The 22,287-nt window shown below is 44.9% G+C and overlaps 3 protein-coding genes across 4 annotated transcripts in view; 2 read left to right on the top strand and 1 right to left on the bottom strand.

Annotated features, from left to right (window-relative positions):
* LOC107396024 (tyrosine-protein kinase Fyn) overlaps positions 1-17,458 on the bottom strand; it is a 63,565-nt gene extending 46,107 nt beyond the window's left edge. The window contains exon 1 of one of the 2 annotated variants that reach the window (XM_054734057.2): positions 17,363-17,458. The gene's annotated coding sequence lies outside the window, so the exon portion shown is untranslated. Of the gene's footprint in view, positions 1-869; positions 3,049-17,362 lie in introns of those variants that run through there. The other variant, XM_054734056.2, reaches the window with a different exon arrangement.
* rpl7l1 (ribosomal protein L7-like 1) lies at positions 3,206-7,797 on the top strand. Its single transcript, XM_015975532.2, has 6 exons — positions 3,206-3,283; positions 3,586-3,694; positions 4,261-4,424; positions 5,247-5,384; positions 5,459-5,568; positions 7,016-7,797. The coding sequence occupies exons 1-6, from the start codon at positions 3,270-3,272 to the stop codon at positions 7,222-7,224; spliced, it is 744 nt and encodes a 247-aa protein (XP_015831018.1). The 5' UTR covers positions 3,206-3,269; the 3' UTR covers positions 7,225-7,797.
* Positions 12,134-22,287, top strand: part of slc5a6a (solute carrier family 5 member 6a) — a 23,723-nt gene continuing 13,569 nt past the window's right edge. The window contains exons 1-5 of the mRNA XM_015975537.3: positions 12,134-17,504; positions 17,582-17,803; positions 18,100-18,165; positions 18,413-18,464; positions 18,553-18,620. Of these exons, the coding sequence (XP_015831023.2) occupies positions 17,331-17,504; positions 17,582-17,803; positions 18,100-18,165; positions 18,413-18,464; positions 18,553-18,620 (582 nt within the window). The 5' untranslated portion in view covers positions 12,134-17,330. The remainder of the gene's footprint in view (positions 17,505-17,581; positions 17,804-18,099; positions 18,166-18,412; positions 18,465-18,552; positions 18,621-22,287) is intronic.

Genomic DNA, 22,287 nt, shown 5'->3' with positions numbered 1-22,287 from the left:
AAACCGTAAAAGATATCAAAAAGCCTCTTTAATATGTTAAACAGGAAAGTCTTGTGAGTTTGTTAAACTTTGAATGACGTCTCTAAGTTAAAAGGAACCCAGTAGAGTTTTAGGTCAAAAAAGTGAAAGGAATTTGCTGAAAATTGACCAATCCCATTCATTTCAATGGGAATTTTTTGCAAGAAAAAGCTTAATAATTCGAAAAATTTTAAAGATATCAATGCCAAAAGTTTAAGCCGGAAAGAGCTTAACGAGCTGAACGTTTTGATATAAAATTGTTGAAATAGCTCAAAATTTGAAGGAGAAGAAGAGGTTCAAAAGTGTACGGAAGCAGAAGAAGAAGAAGAAGAAGAAAGAAAGAAAAACAGGAAAACAATAACAGCATTCAAACAATAAACAAGAAAACATAAAATAGAAACACTTAAAAGATTCAAAAGATAAAAAACTAAGAAGAAATGCTGAATATATGCAGATTTTAAGGAATAAAATAAAAAAAATGAGACATACGTAACAAATAACACTGTGTGCTTTATTTTAAATGGACTTGCTCAGACGCGGTTATTCCACATTCAATGTTGCTGCAAAAATAAGTTTGTTTCCAAATGAAAACGTTCAGCCGCTCATATCTGTAGATAAAGGAAAATGTGCACATTTACCGTCACTTTTCAAAAAATATAGAGTTTGGCCCGCGACTTCGTCCCAGTTTTTCATTTTGGCCCGGTGTGAGTTCGACAACCCTGCCTTATGGGCCCCCTGCTGGAGGGACTGGATAGTTGCATCATCTCCAGCGGTCCTGGCTCGTTCTACAGCCAAGTTACAGAGGAGTTAGGACCGCTGCACGCGCCGAGCCGCACACCGGAGGGACTCACCGGTTCCAGCGGTACCACCGATCCGCAACGCGGTGCTCCGTCAGCGTAGAGAGGAGAGTGAGACGGGAGGTTCCGGTTGCCCGGTTTGGGTCTCGTGTCGCCGTTCAGATCCGTCGCTGCACGTCACAGCTGCAGGCGGCTGCAGGTCCATGATGATGCTGCTGCTGCGTTCAAGGTCCTTTCGGAAATATGGGCACCAGCAGTAGGGCAGGCCAAGGAAGTCCACACGTTTTAATTTTATTTTATTGTTCAGTTCTTTTGATTTTATTTGTTTGTGGTGATGTTATAAATAATACATGTTTCTATTTAAAACACAATAAATCAGAGATGCCACATCTGAATAAAGCTTTATCACCTCTGCTCAGTGGTTGCCCTCCATCCCAGCAGTTGAAAGAGCGTGGTTGTGGTACGGATCTTTCTCTTGCTGTTAGGCAGTCTTCTTCTGGCTGTCTTTAAATCCAGGTTGGAAACTCACCTTTAGTCTCTGGCTTTGTTATTGTTAAAGGTAAACTATATAAGAAATGAGTAACAGTGACCTCCTGTGGTCAGATGTGGTTACTGCAGTTTCTGTGGGTTGCCACGTTGTGATAGGAAACTAAAGTTTACATGATTTAACAACCATTAAATACTATCTGTGTTTGCACAATTATGATCTACACTGTTAGCTTTTGCTGTCATTCCCATAGCGTATTACTGTATGGACAAGTTTAAAAACCCAAACTGGCATCACTGTCGGACTGGAATGATCAGTTTAAAGACTGAAGGCAGAGAGGAAAATTATCTCAGCCTGACCCAAAAAACGTCTTGTCATCCGAATCTGACGCCATAACAGCCTTGAGAGGCTAGCAACAAACCCCCACGAAGGGATGCAGACAGATGCTGTGAAAACCCGACCTACCCCCACATCTCATCCACCCAGATCCATCCATCACAGTAAATATTGGTTAATGTGTCATGTTTTAATTGTTTGGAAAATAAATTCTTCCTTTTTATAAACCCGACTCTTTCCTGAATCAAGACGGTGTTCAACAATCCCTGAATAAACAAAGAATCCCAGAATCTTCTGAGTAAACATCCAAAGACCGAGCAGGTTGATGTTCTATATTTAGAGTATCACAGCTTATTGGTCATAAGTAGAGGTAATATATAGAGCTCTTAAAGCACTTCATTTACCACTCTACGTGTGTGTGTGTGTGTGTGTGTGTGTGTGTGTGTGTGTGTGTGTGTGTGTGTGTGTGTGTGTGTGTGTGTGTGTGTGTGTGAATGCTTTCAGGCATAAGGTAATACATTAGTTAATAGGATTAAAGTACTGGAATATAAAATTTCCGTAACAAACTGTGAGTGTAAGATTTTTTTATGTGTGACTGAAGTCATGCATTTTGTGTACTTGTACCCAATATTTTGAACTGGTGTATCTGTTGTTTTTGTACCTGTGAAAGATGTGATTTTTCTAAATATTTCTCTGTGACTTCAAGTTCCCAGGGATAAAAACACAAATGTTATTGCACCAAATATCTCCATAAGGATACGAGCTTCTGGACTTTTGCCTCAGCCAGGCTCATGGATGCGTCACCACCATCGACACACACATAGGTCGCCACATTGGAGACAGGAACAAGCACTATTCAGCCAAAGTTTCGTAACCAGGGAACATTTTCTAAGTGACAAGTCTCTCTGAGAGACCGGGTTTAGAAAACACTCGCTTCAGTGGGAGGAGTGAGTCTGTATGAGGCAACAGTCCAGAAGCTCATATCCTCTTCAGCTCAGAAAACTCCTATAGAGACATTTGTTGTTTGTTGTTTGTATTCATTCTAAGTGAGATAATTTAATTATAACGTTCTGGACACACTGGTCAGGTTGTTTAGACCGGTGCTTGAAGTGCAAAACACACACACACATAGCTGCCGGCAAAATTGTTTTCATTATTATGTTATTATTATAATTTCGGGTCTTTATCATTTTTGTTAATTTTAAAAGATGGCAATGTTGATGTTTAAAATTGGCATACAGATAAAAAAGAATGATGTAAAATAAAATACATTTTAAATAAATATTCATTAATTATTTTACAAGCACAGAGAGGCGCATGGGCATCAAATGGATGAAAGAGCCGACCCCTGGTCAACGGTAATCCCAGTTTAAATCCTGTACTGATGTATCAAAGTAGACTACTCATCAGAGATTAGAGGATGTGTTTTTATAATAATATAATATAATAATAATAAAATTATAATAATAATAATATAATAATAATAATAATAATATGATGATAATAATAATAATACAATTTTATTGGCTGATACTGAATGAGCGCTCTTCGCTTCCAGTCCAGAAGGTGGCGCTAGTGAACCTTTGCTTTTCTTTGTTTAACACCAGAAGAAGCGGCTCCGCGGTGTCAACATGGCCGAGCCAGAGTATGTATCTGTTTTCAATGCCATCGCGGTGCATCCGCCTTAGTTTCAGCTGTAATTAAACTCATCTGATGTTTATTATGTAGCGCAGCTGTTAACAGGCCAGCTCAGGTGTGTATGTGTGGCTTAGACGGCCAGGAAGCCGCCGATAGTGAGTTTTAGTCTCACATGGATGGGTTCGTGTTTATGTTTAGACGCTGAAGCCGGTTTACAAAGTTCCGGTGAAAACGTTAAAATGTTTCCGCTGGACGGATCCGACAGCGACAGCCTCCTCTTGTCTGAGTTGTTGTGTGGTTTTCCATCAGGTCTGAGAAGGTGATCAAGCTAGTTCCTGAGTTTCTCCTGAAGAAAAGGAAAACCTACCAGGCGATCAAAGCCACCCAGGCTAAGCTAGCTCTGCTGGAGAAGAGAAGGGTAAAGTGTGTGTGTGTGTGTGTGTGTGTGTGTGTGTGTGTGTGTGTGTGTGTGTGTGTGTGTGTCCCGATCAGTTCTTTTGCCCAGGAATCCGAGTCATTTGATTTTTTTGATAATCTGCCGATATGAGTCCCGATCCGATACATTCGGTAAAAAAATAAACAGATCCAGAATGTTCTTTAGTTTTTCTTTAATTAACCTTATTTTATCATTCAACAATTCTGTTTAAAAAAGAATCACTTCTGGGAGATATTTTGAACAATCAAGTAATAAATACAGTGTTTCCCTTAAAAATCTCTCCAGCTGTGGTGTGTGTGTGTGTGTGTGTGTGTGTGTGTGTGTGTAAAACACTGAAATGACAAATTCTTCACTTTTGGGCTTTAGTGCAAATATATAAAAGTCTAATATAAACCCTCAGGATTTCCCTCCCATCCCTTCTGTCGAAGCCTGTGGGAGTGTCCCATCTCTGGACCTCAAAGGTTCTGGGCTAGTTCAGCGCTGGTCCTCACACATGAAAGACAAACGTGTGTGTTCCTGATTCTAATCTGTACTCCTGGTTTCTGTAGATCTCAAAAGGAAAGCCTTTAAAGTTCAAGCGTTTGGAGGACTTCCTGAAAGACAGCCACAAGAAGCATCGTGATGACACTCGCCTCCAGAGGGCACACCACAGGCCACCTGCCCCGCTGCCGTCGGCCAAGAACAAACTGGCCTTCGTTGTTCGCATCAGAATGTGAGTGTCTGTCCAACGGGTGAGCGTGGTGGTTAGGGCAGTCTCTCTCTCTCTCTCTCACATACTGGGCGACGGTGGCACAGGAGTTAAGAGCTCGCCCTGTAATCGGAAGGTTGCAGGTTTGAGCCCCGCTCAGTCTGTCGCTGTCGTTGTGTCCTTGGGCAAGACACTTAACCCACCTAGCCTGCTGGTGGTGGTCAGAGGGACCGGTGGCGCCAGTGCTCGGCAGCCTCGCCTCTGTCAGTGTGACCCAGGGCAGCTGTGGCTACATCGTAGCTCATCCCCACCAGTGTGTGAATGGGTGAATGACTGATTGTGTTGTAAAGCGCCTTGGGGGGCTCCAGGACTCTAGAAGGCGCTATATCAAATACAGGCCATTTACCATTTACTCACTCACTCTCCCTCTCCACCTGTACAGTGTGTTTCCAGGTTGCTGAGATCAGCTGGTATAGAGACTGGCAAGGTTGGCAACTTGTTGACGTTGGTGAACAGGGACGCCGAACATAGCTCAAAACATAGCAAATGTATGGTAATGGTGATATATATCGGCATGTTGTACGGCTGGGCCATACGGCCTAAAATCAATCTCACGATATATTGCAGATTTCACTTCCATGTCAGTAAATGGGCTCTAGGGAGATTTTCTAATGGCAAATGCTGCGATTTGACTGGCAGCGAGTGGTTAGCCCAATGCTAATATACATGGAAAAACCCATAGGGATGCTAATATTGTCGATTACATTCTTACAAATTATGAATTAGAAATGTGCCAAGTGATTTGGAGTCTAATAAAAAGTAAAAAATACGTTCTGGTTCTGGCAGGGTCAAAGGTGTCAGCCCCAAAGTCATGAAGGTGATCCAGATGATGAGGCTGAGGAAGATCTTCAGCGGAGCCTTCATCAAGATCAACCAGACGTCCGTCTCCATGATGAGGATGGTGGAGCCCTACGTGGCGTGGGGGTGAGGCTTTCTGACTGCTGGGTCGGTAGGTTTGGTTCTGTGTCGCTCTGGGTGATGAACACTACCTTTCCCAGATATCCCAACCTGAAGTCAGTCCGGGAGCTCGTCCTGAAGAGAGGCCAGACCAGGATCGGCAGGAGAAGGGTTCCTCTGACAGACAACAACTTCATAGAGCAGCACATGGGTGCGTCACACTGCCCTGAGCTCCAGCTGGGAACACACACACACACCACACACACATCACACACACACACAGCGAGGCGCTGCGGATGGTTCACCAGGCTAGAGGACAGTCGCGTCAAAAGCACTTGCATTCATTATTTAAGTAAAGGTACAGACACGAGGGTTTTAAAGGACTTGTAGAAGTTCAAGCATCAATTCAAGCTTTTTATTCAAGTCAAATTATAAAAGTACTGGTTTCAAAACTACATCAAGTAAAAAAGTAGTAGTAACATTAATAAGCTTGGGTCACGTCCACCCACAGGACAACAGAGTTACCAGCAAAAGCACCTGGTTCTCAAAGTTCTTTCAGCCCTGCAACAATACGTGTGTGTGTGTGTCTGTGTGCGTGTGCGTGTGTGTGTGTGTGTGTCCGTGTGCGTGTGTGTGTGTGTGTGTCGCGGTTGAAGGAAAGAAGTGATGTATAAAAACGTACACCATCTGTAACTTACCAGGATAAAAATCCTCCAGAAGGTGATGCTTGGTCCGCTAACCCACAACAGCAGTGATCTACTAGAGTTGTGTAACGTAACCGATCAACTGAGTAATAGATTACTTAAAGCTGCAAGAACAAGACTGATCGCTGTTTCTGGTAAGCAACAAGTAAGGCCTGATTTTTATTCTCCATCACCTCAAGGAGACACACACACTCACACACACGCAGAAGACTCGTCTTTTTCAGCAGCACAAAACAGATCCAGACAGCAAGATGGCGCCGTTGTCTTTCTTATTTAAAACCCGTAGACTAGATGTTCAGACATGCTGGAGTTTGCACGGCCTCCTCACACTATTCAGAACTAGTGAACACACACACACCGCTGTACCAGAGTGCACACACACACCGCTGTACCACATAACTACCTACTCGCCATACTGAGCTTCAGGCCGGGCTCGCTTAGAAGGAAAGAAAGAAAAGCACCTTTGTTACACGACTCCTCCTGAGGTGGTCGCAGGTGAACATTTAGAGGAATAAAAGCGTTTTTAGAAGCTTCACCGCTTCACTCCAAAAAATGAGCCGTTACGTGTTGAAAAACAAAATGCTCCCAAGTGTTTCAGCTAGTATTGTTTAGACATGAAATAAAAAAATAAACTGCAATTTGCTCTTTACATCCTAATCCAGCCCACTGCCTCCTGCTGGTGTTACTATTATTGTTGTTGTTGACAAATCTAAAATAAACATGCTTCATTTTTAGGGTTCTTTATGGTTTTCGTGTTTTCAGTAGTAGAGCCTGGTCCGTTTGGGTTCAAACATGTTATTTATTTATTTATTTCACTGATGATTAACGAGAACAGGCCGGCGTTCCTGGAGGATCGGGGGTGAACGCCGCTGCCCTACATGAGGGACGGCTGTGGTTCGGAGTCTTTCCTCCGTCCTCAGCATGCTGCTCACTCGCTCTCCTCTCGTCTCGCAGGTAAACACGGCATCATCTGTCTAGAAGACCTGATTCATGAAATCTACTCAGTTGGGAAGAATTTCCGGGCGGCCAACAACTTCCTGTTGCCATTCAAGTTGTCGGTGCCTCGTCACGCCGCCAAGGACAAAGTCGGGCTCCTTAAAGACGTGGGGGACCCGGGCTTCCGCGGGACGGATATAAACTCCATCATCAGACTGCTGAACTGATCGGAGACACAACGGGGACGTTAAGGACCAGATTTAAAGTGATCAGCAGAAACAATGACTGGTTACTTTTAATTCCACCCACATATTCAGGGTGGGGACCGTGATTGGACTAAAGGGTAACTCCTGGACTAGACGATGGTCACTGGTGGACTTTTGTTGTCTAACCTTGACCAGTGGACACGGATTTAAAGATGAACTCCTAACATGGAGGCTTTAAAAGTATCAAACATTGATTTATGACAAATGAAAACCCTTAAGAAGTAAAACAGATTTATTGAAGTCCTACGTTTGGTTAGTGTTGACACGTTTCAGACTCCATCTAATGAACCTCTTTTGTAAGTGACTGCCTGGGCTGGCTTAGCCGTGACTAGTGCTGCAGACACAGCTTCTCCCTCATGGAGCTGATTAGTGTTTTCTACCAGAGTTCATGCTTCCCTGTTCATAACGGAGGACTGCTGAATATGTTAACCGCTTGACTTGCATGAAAGATGCCGTAATGTTTGGGCAGCCTTGTTAATCGTAATGATTTTTCTGTATAAATCGTTGGTTGTTAAAATAAAAAGTTTCAGTTAAGTGTCTCATATACAGGTCCTTCTCAAAAAATTAGCATATTTCATCCGACCAACAAAAGAAAAGTGTTTTTAATACAAAAAAAGTCAACCTTCAAATAATTATGTTCAGTTATGCACTCAATACTTGGTCGGGAATCCTTTAGCAGAAATGACTGCTTCAGTGCGGCGTGGCATGGAGGCTATCAGCCTGTGGCACTGCTGAGGTGTTCTGGAGGTCCAGGATGCTTCGATAGCGGCCTTAAGCTCATCCAGAGTGTTGGGTCTGGCGTCTCTCAACTTTCTCTTCACAATATCCCACAGGTTCTCTACGGGGTTCAGGTCAGGAGAGTTGGCAGGCCAGTTGAGCACAGTAGTACCATGGTCAGTAAACCATCTAGCAGTGGTGTTGGCACTGTGAGCAGGTGCCAGGTCGTGCTGAAAAATGAAATCTTCATCTCCATAAAGCTTTTCAGCAGATGGAAGCATGAAGTGCTCCAACATCTCCTGATAGCTAGCTGCATTGACCCTGCCCTTGATAAAACACAGTGGACCAACACCAGCAGCTGACATGGCGCCCCAGACCATCACTGACTGTGGGTACTTGACACTGGACTTCAGGCATGTTGGCATTTCCCTCTGCCCAGTCTTCCTCCAGACTCTGGCACCTTGATTTCTGAATGTAGTGCAAAATTAGCTTTCATCTGAACAAAGTACTTTGGACCCCTGAGCACCAGTCCAGTGCTGCTTCTCTGTAGTCCAGGTCAGGCGCTTCTGCCGCTGTTTCTGGTTCAAAAGTGGCTTGACCTGGGGAATGCGACACCTGTAGCCCATTTCCTGCACACGCCTGTACACGGTGGCTCTGGATGTTTCTACTCCAGACTCAGTCCACTGCTTCCGCAGGTCCCCCAAGGTCTGGAATCGGTCCTTCTCCACAATCTTCCTCAGGGTCCGGTCACCTCTTCTGGTTGTGCAGTGTTTTCTGCCACAGACTTCCCACTGAGGTGCCTTGATACAGCACTCTGGGAACAGCCGATTTGTTCAGAAATGTCTTTCTGTGTCTTAGCCTCTTGCTTGAGGGCGTCAATGACGGCCTTCTGGACAGCAGTCAGGTCGGCAGTCTTACCCATGATTGCGGTTTTGAGTAATGAACCAGGCTGGGAGTTTTTAAAAGCCTCAGGAATCTTTTGCAGGTGTTTAGAGTTAATTAGTTGATTCAGATGATTAGGTTAATAGCTCGTTTAGAGAACCTTTTCATGATATGCTAATTTTTTTCAGATTGGAAATTTGGGTTTTCATGAGCTATACGCCACAATCATCAATATTAGAAACAATAAAAGGCTTGAACTACTTCAGTTGTGTGTAATGAATCTAATATACATGAAAGTCTAAAGTTGATCAGTACATTACAGACAATAATGAACTTTATCACAATATGCTAATTTTTTGAGAAGGGCCTGTATACATGTTCTCTATATATAAATATTCTCTCTCTCTCTCTCTCTCTCTCTCTCTATATATATATATATATATATATATATACACACGTATTTATATATACACATTATATATATATATATAAGTATGAGGATTGCTGTAAAGAGTCAGTGACTCGATGGGAGCACAAGAGTGGTAGGCAGATTGGTGCTGCGTCTGCAGTGATGCGGCCATTGTACCGATCTGTTGTGGAGAAGAGCGAGCTGAGCTGAAGGTAAAGCTCCTGATTTGCCGGTTGATCTACGTTCCTACCCTCACCGATGGTCATGAGCTTTGGGTAGTGACAAAAAGAAAGATCACGGAGATAAGCGGCAAAAATGAGTTTTCTTCGCTGGGTGGCAGGGCAATGAAATTAGGGTGAGAAGCTTTGTCATTTGGGAGGGGCCTGGAGTAGATCTGCTGCTCCTTCACATCAAGAGGTGCCGGTTGAGAAGTCTCGTGCTTCTGGTTAGGATACCTCCGGGACGCCTCCCTGGTGAGGTTTGCCAGGCGTGTCCAACTGGGAGGAGACCCAATGGAAGACCAGGGACACACTGGTGGGACTACCGTAAATCCTCTAATATTAGCCTGTATTTAATTAACTGCCGGGTATCATATTTTGGCCGGTGTCGGCGGAGGTGAATAATGGCCGGTTTTATTGTCGCCGGGTGGAATGTGGTAACAAGCAAGTACGGGGGGCGGTTGTGTCATGCGTCTCACTTTTGATTTGCCAGTGATAGACCGCGAGGGCAACTAACCGTGCGGAGACGAAGAGGAGGCGAAAATTTGATATCAAGGTCAAAGAGAACGTGCTGATTATGCTGCAGAACACTCTGGGGAGCAGTAGCAGGGGTTGTATGAACTAGTCACTAGGCGACTTCACCGCTCTATAGTGACTTGTTATGCCTGTCATCGACTAGTCGCTGTCACGTGATAATGACCGGCAAGATGCAGTCCACGGAAAAGACAGCAGCCTGCTGTCAGCAGGTGACAAGCTCCTGCGCGTTGGGAGGCAACGCGCTGTGCCAGAGCGTCGGTACTGACACCCGCCGTAAAACGGACATTTAACCAAATTGTGACCTTTACCCTCTTGCAATTTAACCTTCCCCTCACCCCCATCCTAACCTTAACCAGCTTGCACATGCAAAGCTCTGATCGTTGACGCGCGCAGACATCTGCGTCCTGAGCACGGCCACAGTAACATTATCAAATCAGGTGTTGCCACCTCAAAAACTAATTTAACACGCGATCGTTCATGTCGGCTCATTTCCTTTTATGTTTTCTGTCTTTTATTCTTTTACTTGTGCCTGATGCGTTTCGCTGCTGTGGATTGGGGCGCTTCACCTGTTTTGTCCTCGGTGACGCACCTAACTGATGAGGCTGGCGAGCACTCCGCTGTTTTAGCGGTCGGTAGATCTTTTAGAACTGCAGTTCAAAGGTAACTCATGAGGTGAATATATATGAACCCAGGTAGCAGTTTTTCTTTAGGATTGAGAGGAGATGCAGGAAGATAATAAACAGACAGGACAGAAAAATAGTCAAATAAAAACAAGTTAGTTTTTGTACCTGGTGGTTGCAACAAACAGACACCACTGAAGGTAATCAGAAATGAGGAACAGAAAATGAAATAGTTATTTTAATGTTTAAACTCCGAGAGGCTGCAGGCGCATCAGTGAGTTTGCAGCCGCTGCGCAGGGGGAGGGGGGAGGGGGGAGAGGGCTGATGCAGGGGGAGGGGGGAGAGGGCTGAAGCAGAAACTACCGTTGTTAAAAGAAATGTGTTTAACTTTGAAAATGTGGGCGCAATTTTAATTGTCAAAAACTCCAGCGAACCATTAGTTCATTTTGCTCAAATAGAAAATAGAGGCCTGCCTCTAATTCTGGTCCTCCTTCCAATAAAGGCCTGGAGCTTGATGAGCTTGAGTCAAATACAGGCCCGGGCCTGTATTAGAGGATTTACGGTATGTCACTCAGGGAAGGCTCCTGCCCCTGCAGCCCGACCCTGGAAAAGAGGACGATGGTGGATGACTTTTCTATATTACTGTTTTTCATTATTTTGGTTATAATTTCCTCAATTTCTTTTGTCACATAAATTTTTATTTTTTATTAAATTTAAAATAGTAGTTTAAAATGTTTATTTATTTATTTTTGTTGTTACATTATTTTTCTCCTGTTTTTATGTTTCTGCAGCACCGGGGTTTATCTTATTCATGTCGTGTTTTTGTTTTTCTGCCACCATTTTATTTATTTCTGTGTGGCCTTTTTGGTTTTTTTTTTTTTGTTTTTTCCCGTGTCTGCACGTGTCGTGCTTTTCTCTAGAGATGTGCGTCATCGGGTGGGGGTGAGGTGTGCGCTGGTTCAGATCAGATGCGCAGCGGCGGATGAGTATTCATGGTGGTTTTTGCGCCTCAGCTCAGTGATGGGGGACTCTCCTGGACCTGAACCATCTATCAGCAGCTAACCGGAGCAGGTGAGCCACGGCGGTGATTATCACCACAGGCTCGGTAGATCAGAAGTTGGATTATCCTCCAGACTCGAACACGACATAAATCACGATCATTACAGCGTGCTGTGTTGCATTCGTTGGCCCCGGGAAGGTTTATAATTACCACGCGGTCCTGGTGTTCGGGACCGATTTAAGCTACCGGGTTAAATCGCCCCACTGATTTGGTTCCCAGTCTAATACGTGAATGCGCGAGGTTGTCCGCCATCAACCAGTAAACTCAGCTGAGCCGTTCATTCCCGTGATGGTTCGATTTACGAGGCACACCTGAAGGCAGCAGCAGCCCGAGGAGAGTGGGCGGTCCTCAACGGAACGGCGCGGTGAGTCCACCGCGTCGCCGGTGCGGTAGTGGGACGGCGGGGTGGTCAAAGGTAAGAGCCGCTGTTGGTAACGGGAACATTTAGTTCGTTATAACCGGCTACCGGCGGTTTAACAAGCGCCGGTAGTTTCCCGCTTCTGCGTGCTGAAATTATTTCAGAGTGACCCTAACCACGTGACTCGCGATAAACCTTTACACCGTGACCGACTGAACCGGGTGTCCGTCAGGCTGACACAGGGACAGCAGACGGAACCGGTCCATTCCGGCAGGTTAAACACCGGAATGGGCTCTACGCTGGACGGTCCATTCTTACACGGTACCGACTAAACCTGTTATGGATAACTGGGCAGTGACGACTCAGGGAGACACCCGGTGGACCGGACTCTGGGTTTTATTGGGGGACCTCTCTGCCTGGTGGACATGATGATCACAGTCCTGCCTGTCCAGGACCAGATCTGTCTAGAGGTCCGTGCCTGTCCGGTACCGATGGTGCCTGTGTGACCCAGCTGTGGCTAGGATGTAGCCCATCACCACCAGGGGTTGAGTGCAGCTCATTGATCATTTAGGAGTGGACCAGAAGTCCCACTCGCTGGACCGGGTCGGCTCTCTGGAGGGTTTGATGCAGCTAAACGGTACACTTCCAGTGTCAAATGGTTGTTCCTGTGTTGCTAGGCAACCATGTGCCCCTGACCTCCCTCCTTATCAGCCTGAAACTGATTAGCAGACCTTCACACGGGTTTAAGGTTCTGTTGTGTTTCACTGTGTGTGTGTGTGTGTGTGCGCGGACACCAGGCGAAGCTCTACACAGCAGGCTGCCCTGTAAGCAGATATTAAAATCACATTTCATGGAAGGGGATGCTTCCCGGCGCTCAGAGCAACCCACGCTGGGATCAGGGAGAACCTCGCCTCTGCAGGTTGTGTCTGGAACAAGTTGACAGTGAGATGTTTCCTCACCAACTGCACATTTATAGTTTCATCCATTCAGTTTGTTCACCCTGAGCAGGAGACGGGAGCTGGTGTCTCCAGAGGTCAGTGGGACAACACCTGGACAGGTAACCATTACCTGCCCTGGGTAGGGACAGTTAGGGATTAGCACAGAGAACATACAGACTCTGACCCGTGGCCTACCTCCTCTACCTCCGGAGGTTTGTCACATCCAACAACAAAGTAGGATGCAGGTGTTCCTCTCCAAGTTTTCACAATAAAATAAAAAGGATGCACAAATAAAGTTTGTGGGGGTTTTCAAGTTAAGATTTTTCAGCCACGTCGTTTTTGGGTTCCTCGTCTCTGGGGAGATGGTGAAAACCGTAGCAGCGCTCTCTCACTCTGGAGGTGCATGTTCTAAACGTCGTTTTCTCTGGTTGTTAGAACAAGCGCGAACAGCACAACATGTTACAACATTAACAGCAGTTAAAGGGGCATTATGCAAGTTTGACAGCCAAAACATGTATAGAAATAATAAATGTCTTCTTCATACGTTCTCCTGCAATGCCCTGGTCCTGTAGATTGAGCCCTGGCATTTTTACTGTGATTGCCTGTTTTTCTGTAAAATCACAGAAAAAGAGAGATGCTCGGGTCGAGCAGGCTGCTTCATGCGCGTTCACGCTCAGGCATCGCCCGTAGCATTTGCTATCCGTAGCTTTAGCAGCAGAGAGAGAGGCAGTGCCACTTTGTCGCTGTTCCTAACGCCTAGTGACAAAGCTAGCTACATTTCTGAGGACCCTTAGCTACTTTCTGTAGAACTTTCTTCTAGATATTTCCTGCTAATTAGCAACAAAATAGCCATTTTCACTCCGAACCGTTCTTTGGTTTGACGTCGTTTCAGCTGTCATCAAGGATATAAATGTTACAGATGCAGAGGATGTCACTGGCGCTTTAGCTCACCTAGTAAGATGTCTGACTCTCATGCAGAAGACCTGGGTTTGGTTCTGGGTGTGAACATAGTTCATTTAGAGTTTATTTTTTACATTAATGGTATATTTTTTACAGTAAGATGCCCAAATTTTTATTTGAGACTCGTCGAACGGCTTTGAATTCACAGATAAAAAAGATGTGGGTTCAACTTTCATTTTGGAACAATTTTTCAAGCAAGGGAAGGGAATGATCTGAGCATGCAGGAGGACTGACCCATCATAAACCTTTGTCGCTGTGCTGAAGAGAAAGCTACAGAACCACATTATTTAATTAATTAGCTGCGTGTTCTCCTGTCCTCCGGGCCACACACACACACACACGCACGCACGCACGCACGCACGCACACACACACACACACACACACACACACACACGGGACTGTCTCAGCTGTTGTTTTCGTTAAGGAGTGTGCACGTACAGCATGCACGCCTCGTGCACGAGCCTACTAGTGAAGCTGCCATTCTGCTTTTGGCCTGAGGGGGCGATCGCGAGCAGAAAAATTCAAAAGTCCAAAAAGTCCCTTTAAGCGGTTAACTCCGTACATCCCTAGTTCAGTCTGCACGATAAACTCAGAGACCCATGAGAATCCAACATAAGGACTAAAGAAGCAGCCATTATTAGATTAACACCTCATTAATCCAGCTGTATCAGTTACACGCTTTCATCTCAGAGGGTTACATACAAGGCCACTGGGTCAGCACGAGGGGGCTCATGGGCTTCAGTGAGGGTGGTAGAAGGTGCTTCATAAAAAAGTGACAGATGCAGCCCTGCTCTTAGGGGATTGTTGAACATGACTTAAAGCTCAGGAAAGAGACGGAGAGACAAACCCTGAAGGTCCATGGCAGCAACAGCAGTAAATACAAACATGGAGCCATGCAGCATAACTAAAGGGATGAGTCAGGGTCAAGTGTGAGCCCTGTCAGCGAACCGGACTCCCTTAGGTTAGTGTGCAGTCTGATGTCTTCTGATAGTCCTGCAGTGTCACCAGGAGGTTTGTCCCAAAGCACAGCATCTCAGACACGCAGGAAGGAAACTGTAGTTTTTAGTTTGGAGTTTGGAGAACTCCCTGGATGTGAATGATGTGGGAAACGTCTCAGATGTGTGGTGTCCTGCAGAACGGAGACAGGACACCAGCAGCAGGCTGACGGAGGGTCTGGCTTGTGTTGCAGCAGCACAGCAAGAAGTGGAGAACTACAGCCAGCGGGTTAGGTATCGTGTTCTCAGCTGCGGCTCCAGAAATGTTTTACTGCAGGTGCTATGAAGGAAGTGGCCATGCGTACCTGTTGTTCTCTAGAACACCTTCAACACTAGCAGATACACATGCGTGCACAACACCTCAACAACACCTGAAACAATCATTAATATACATCATAAACATGAACAATCGTTGACTTTTCCATGAAATCATAAACACATACAGCCACACAGAAAACCGTCTATAGTGTTGCAAGGCTAGCTAACGTTAGCGTTAGCATTTCCAGCGGCTACACCCTGGACTGCTGCGGCGGTTGAGGGTTGACTCTCTTCATCCAGATCCGTAGGTGTTTGTGGGTCAGGGTTAGGGTAAGGGTTTCTGACTGAACCCGTGGAAATGTTGGCAACAAAAACCGATCCATCTTACCGCTAGCTCTACCTTTTACTCGTTCACAGGTGGAAAATGAGGTCAAAGGTTAACATCAATTTCCTGTTTTGGTTTAAGTTTTTACTATCTTCATGATAATTTACTGATTATTTTTGTTTTGTAAGTTAAATATGATCACATCCACACGTTACATTAAAATTAAATTGTAAAAAAAAAATCTAATATTTATTTGGGGGTGCAATGACTAATCCAGGGGTAGCTATAGCGCCCCCTAGCGCCCCCCTGGTGCCTCCACTGTCTGGATCTGCACTGGCCCAGTACCCATAAACCCCACATCATCACTACTGCAGCAGCAGACGCTACACTGCTGGCACCAGGAAGTGGTCAACCCCTTTAGCCCTTACCCCGCTGCAGTGGTCACATGACACCATGTCCTCCTGCAGCTCCAGGTGCACATCAGGGTTCCTGTTAGGTCTGGACCAGCTCACCAGGGTGTAAGGACTGACTGGTTACCAGTAGGGTTGTCACGGTAACCGGTGTAGCGGTAAACCCCGGTAAAAAAGTTGACAATAATAATAACAGTCTTGTTTTTTAAAACTATATCATCTCGGTGGGTTTAGCGTGGCTGTGGTGTAGGCGCGGTGACCCTTACCAGCCACCGTATCATCTGCTGAAGTTGCCGCCGGCACATGCGCACTTTGTTGTTTACAACCAAAACTTTCTTGAAGCTAAAGCTGAAATAATGGCCAAAGGAGGAGACGGCAGCGCTCAGGACATTTATTATCCCTCAAAGAAGACAAAGTGGGAAGTACGGGCATGTTTTGGATATTTGAAGAATGCCGAGGGACAGCTGATAGAAGACGGCTATCCTGTTTGCAGCACGAGCAGAAAAAGTGTCTGTGAAAGGCAGCAACGCTTCAAATCTCATGACACATCTGCGTGACCATCACCCACAACTCTACAGTCAACGCAAGGCAAGCTAACGTTAGCGTTTTAGCTAAAATGCGTGATCCGAGGATTTGGGTTGAGGGAGAATGCAACAAGTCGCTATATAAAGCAGCCGCAGCGCCGCTACCTGCATATAAACCGTGTCGCGGACACCGCCATGTTGAAATGACGCTATGCATTACGGGGCTCCCAGGGGCAGATAAGAGTTGGTCTCTCTCCGAGAATAATTATGAATTTAACAACGATTACTGCCTGATGACATTTTCCCACATCTGCAAAGCTCACTGGAAGAACACAAACCGAGGACAATATTTTCCTGATATAGGGTTTATTACTCAAGTAAGGGTAAAAAAGTATCTGATTAGAAGGCTACTTGAGTACTGAGTATCATCTGATCTAATATTTTTAAAATGATGACATCAAACAGACATAAAATAAGTTATGGGCAAATATTGGTATTTTAAAGACTAAAGGGGGAAAATGTAAACAAATAAACAACATAATTACAAAATAACATATTTTAGGCTAAATTTAGACACAAACTGAGGACAATATTTCCTGATATACAGGGTTTATGTAGTTTTCTGAAAATGTAACATGTTTAAAAAAATATCGCGATAATACCGAAAACCGTGGTAATTTTGGTCACAATAACCGTGAGGTGAAATTTTCACACCGTGACAACACGAGTTACCACTGGAGCACAAACTGGTCATGTGTCCGTTTGGTCCCTGATCCAGGAACCTCTCGACTTTCACTCCAGACATCTGCTGGTTCCAGCCAGACCAAGACCTGTGACCTCATCTTTCATGTTGTGATGTCATCCTCAGCCTCAGAGACCAAGCCTACCTTATCCAGCGTTGTCATGGGGGAAGTGGTCCAGATGCACTTCACCACGGTGGACTATGTGATCTTCGCTGTGCTGCTGGTGGCCTCGGCTGGCATCGGCCTCTTCTACGCCTTCTCTGGTGGCCGTCAGCGTACCACACAGGTAAACGGACCGGTTACCGGTGCCAGGGTGGAGCGTGAGAGCAGCACTGATGTCTGACATAAACCTGTCTCACTCAGGAGTTTCTGATGGCCGACCGCTCCATGAGCTGCCTGCCCGTGTCCCTGTCCCTGCTGGCTACGTTTCAGTCTGCCGTGGCCATCCTGGGCGCGCCGTCGGAGGTTTACACATTTGGGACGCAGTACTGGTTTCTGGGCTGCTCCTATTTCTTGGGTCTACTTATTCCAGCTCATGTGTTCATACCAGTCTTCTACCGCCTGCGCCTGTCCAGTGCCTACGAGGTATTTCCAGCTGTCGGCCTGTTTAGTGGAGCTCCTATCGTGATTACATAGGGGAAAGGTCACGTTTACTTCTTGTTTATTTGTTCTGACTTCCAGAACTGATCTGAAAGTTAAGTGTAATGTTTGACCTGAGTGACTCAGACGAGCACGTGTTGTCATGGTCAGGTCTTTAGAACATCTTTACTACATCTGACTGAACTTTGAGTTCCTGTCCACCCCCACACCAAAGCCTCTGAGACCTTTGGACTCTTGATTTTACTCCTGCTGTTTCTAATCTTCTCCGTCTGCTCCAACAGTACCTGGAACTACGTTTCAACAAGACGGTTCGGATCTGCGGGACCATCACCTTCATCTTTCAGATGGTACCAGTCCTGCTCATCTATGTTAGCTAACTTGCTATCACTCAGCTGGGCACCACAGTTTCCTGATACCCGCCCGTGGTCCTTTGATCCTGGGCGTTAACTCTGCACTGCCCCCTGGCTCTCAGATCTAAAACAGCTAAATTCTGGATCCATTTCTGTGTGATCAGTACCCGGACACCTCTAAAACGGAGCCATCGGGTTTAGGATCTAGGTGCTGACCTCTGACCTGCATTCCGTTTCCCCGCAGGTCATCTATATGGGCGTGGTTCTCTATGCTCCAGCTCTGGCGCTAAATGCAGGTACACATTTCTGTTGGACTCCCGAACTGGGTGTTGCTGTCCAAATGTTAATCGTTCACCTGTTCTCTGGGGCTCCTGTGACCTGCAGTGACTGGGATTGACCTGTGGGGGGCAGTGCTGACCATGGGGTTGGTGTGCACGCTGTACACGGCTCTGGTAAGTTCCTGCCTCTCATTTGACCGATGGTGAAATGTGATCACTGATGAAACTCTTGAATGTTAATGTGTTGTTGGTAAACTACCTAGAGCCTGTCCCAGAGGGCTGGACTGCAGTCACGCACTGATGCCTTCCAGCTAGAAGGTTGCAGGTTTAATACCCAGTGGCAGCTGTTCTGCATAGTTACCTGCTCTCCCCGTGCACAGACCAAAAACAAGCATGACTCTGAGCCCTTTGGTGAATCCGGACTCTCACCAGAGCTGCTGGGAATGTTTCCATAGATTTGGGCATCACATGCTGGATGAGGAAGTGCTCGGTTAGGAACGTATGGAACAATCAGATCACTGATGTATGATGGAGCTTGATTATTAAGAGCTTTATATGTGAGAAGAAGGATCTTAAAATCTATTCTGAATTTAACAGGTAGCCAATGTAGGGAAGCTAAGACAGGAGAGATATGATCTCTCTTTTTAATTCTCATCAGAACTCTAGCTGCAGCATTTTGGACAAGCTGAAGACTTTAAACTACATTCTGTGGACTTCCTGAGAGTAATGGATTACAGTAATCCAGTCTTGATGTAATAAACGCATGAACTAGTTTTTCAGCATCACTCCTGGAAAGGATGCTTCTAATCAGCAATATTCCGAAGGTGGAAGAAGGAAATCCTACAAACTTGTGAAACCTGGGATTTGAATGACATGTCCTGGTCAAAGATAACACCAAGGTTCCTTACTTTGTTCTCGGAGATTAATGTAATGCCATTCAGGTCAGGTGACTGACTAAACAATTTCCTTTTCTGGATTTCTTGTCCAAAGATGAGAACTTCGGTCTTGTCTTGATTTAAAAGCAAAAAGTTTAGAGTCATCCAATTTTTTAGGTGTTCAAGACAAGCCTGTAATCTACCCAACCGATTAGATTCATCAGGGTTAATGGATAAATATAACTGAGTATCGTCAGCATAACAGTGGAAGTTTATCCCATGCTGTCTAATGATTTTACCAATTGGGAGCATATATATAGTAAAAATAATTGTTCCAAGCACTGAACCCTGTGGTACTCCACAAGTAACCCTGGAGTATGAAGAAGATTTGTCATGTACATTTACAAAATGAAATCTGTCAGACAGGTAGGATTTAAACCAGCCTAGCGCTGTTCCTTTGATCCCTACAACATGTTCAAGTCTTTCTAAAAGAACATTGTGATCAACTGTGTCAAAGGCAGCACTGAGATCTAACAAGACTAGAACAGACACAAGATTCTTATCTGAGGCCATGAGAATATCATTTGTAACTCTCACTAATGCAGTTTCAGTTGCTGTGATACTCTCTAAAACCAGACTGAAATTCCTCAAACAGAGCATTAGTGTTTAAATGCTCACATACTTGGATGGCCACTACAGGTGCTGGCCAGTAAATTAGAATATCATCAAAAGGTTGAAAATATTTCAGTAATCCCATTCAAAACGTGAAACTTGTACATTATATTCATGCAATGCACACAGACCAATGTATTTCCGATGTTTATTACGTTTAATTTTGATATTTATAGGTGACAACCAATGAAAACATCAAATCTGGTATCTCAGAAAATTAGAATATTCTAAAGGCCAATGAAAAAATGTTTGTTTCTCTAATGTTGGCCAACTGAAAAGAATGAACATGAAAAGAATGTGCATGTATAGCACTCAATACTTAGTCGGGGCTCCTTTTGCCTCAATAACTGCAGTAATGCGGCGTGGCATGGACTCGATCAGTCTGTGGCACTGCTCAGGTGTTATGAGAGCCCAGGTTGCTCTGATAGTCGTCTTCAGCTCCTCTGCATTGTTGGGTCTAGCGTATTGCATCCTCCGCTTCACAATACCCCATAGATTTTCTATGGGGTTAAGGTCAGGCGAGTTTGCTGGCCAATCAAGGACAGGGATACCATGGTCCTTGAACCAGGTGCTGGTGGTTTTGGCACTGTGTGCAGGTGCCAAGTCCTGTTGAAAGGTGAAGTCTGCATCCCCATAAAGTTGGTCAGCAGCAGGAAGCATGAAGTGCTCTAAAACTTCCTGGTAGACGGCTGCATTGACCCTGGACCTCAGGAAACAGAGTGGGCCAACACCGGCAGATGACATGGCACCCCACACCATCACTGACGGTGGAAACTGTACACTGGACCTCATGCAACGTGGATTCTGTGCTTCTCCGCTCTTCCTCCAGACTCTGGGTCCTTGATTTCCAAAGGAAATGCAGAACTTGCTTTCATCAGAAAACATAACTTTGGACCACTCAGCATCAGTCCAGTCCTTTTTGTCCTTGGCCCAGGCGAGACGCTTCTTGCGCTGTTTCATGTTCAAGAGTGGCTTGACACACGGAATGCGACACCTGAATCCCATGTCTTTCATGAGTCTCCTCGTGGTGGTTCTTGAAGCGCTGACTCCAGCTGCAGTCCACTCTTTGTGGATCTCCCCCACATTTTTGAATGGGTTTGTCGTCACAATTCTCTGCAGGGTGCGGTTATCCCTAGAGCTTGTACACTTTTGTCTACCACATTTTTTCCGTCCCTTCGCCTGTCTGTTAATGTGCTTGGACACAGAGCTCTGCGAACAGCCAGCTTCTTTAGCAATCACCTTTTGTGTCTTGCCCTCCTTGTGCAAGGTGTCAATGATTGTCTTTTAGACAGCTGTTAAGTCAGAAGTCTTCCCCATGATTGTGGTGCCTTCAAAACAAGACTGAGGGACCTTTTAAAGGCCTTTGCAGGTGTTTTGAGTAAATCAGCTGATTAGAGTGGCAGCAGGTGTCTTCTATATTCAGCCTTTTCAGAATATTCTAATTTTTTGAGATACCAAATTTGGAGTTTTCATTAGTTGTCACTTATGAATATCAAATTTAAATGTAATGAACATTGGAAATACATTGGTCTGTGTGCATTGCATGAATATAATGTACAAGTTTCACGTTTTGAATGGAATTACTGAAATATTTTCAACCTTTTGATGATATTCTAATTTACTGGCCAGCACCTGTATTTTCTCCAGGACTTTGGATAAAAATGGAAGGTTAGATATTGGGTCTATAATTCATTGGGTCATCTGGATGCAGAGAAGGCTTCTTAAGTGAAGGTTTGATTACAGCAACCTTAAAATCCCTGTGGTACATATCCATTTACTAAGGATAGATTTATTATATCTAGAATGGGGGCAGTAACCAAAGGAAATGCATCTTTAAATAATTTGGTTGGGATTGGATCCAAAATGCAAGTTGAAGGTTTAGATGAAGCTAATATTTTTGATAAATCTGAAAGCTCAACTGGATCAAAACGGTTCAAACACAAATGAGGTTCTACAGTTACCTCTGATGCTGCCTCACTTACGGCGGAAGAAGAAATCGCATTAGGGAGGATGTGAATTATTTTGTTTCTAAAATAATTAATTTTACTCGTGAAAAATCCCATAAAGTCGTTGTTGCTAAGGGAATAGATGGCTCAGAGCTATGATTCTGTGTAAGTTTGGCAACTGTACCTAAAATAAATTTAGGATTATTCTCTTATTCTCCTCAATTAGCGATGAAAAGTAAGCAGTTCTAGTTTGTCGAAGCTTATTTTTATAAAGCACAAGACTATTTTTCCAGGATAGTTAGGACTCCTGGTGCGTAGAGCGCCATGTTCTCTCCAATTTTCTAGAGT

This window comes from Nothobranchius furzeri, chromosome 2 (assembly GCF_043380555.1).
Source record: "Nothobranchius furzeri strain GRZ-AD chromosome 2, NfurGRZ-RIMD1, whole genome shotgun sequence".
In the NCBI taxonomy this organism is placed as follows: Eukaryota; Metazoa; Chordata; class Actinopteri; order Cyprinodontiformes; family Nothobranchiidae; genus Nothobranchius; species Nothobranchius furzeri.
This window is presented reverse-complemented; position numbering and strand designations above follow the sequence as displayed.

Coding starts and splice junctions, on each gene's coding strand:
- rpl7l1 (XM_015975532.2), top strand. Junction 3,695..4,260: donor CTCTGCTGGAGAAGAGAAGG/GTAAAGTGTGTG, acceptor TGGTTTCTGTAG/ATCTCAAAAGGAAAGCCTTT. Junction 5,569..7,015: donor CTTCATAGAGCAGCACATGG/GTGCGTCACACT, acceptor CTCGTCTCGCAG/GTAAACACGGCATCATCTGT.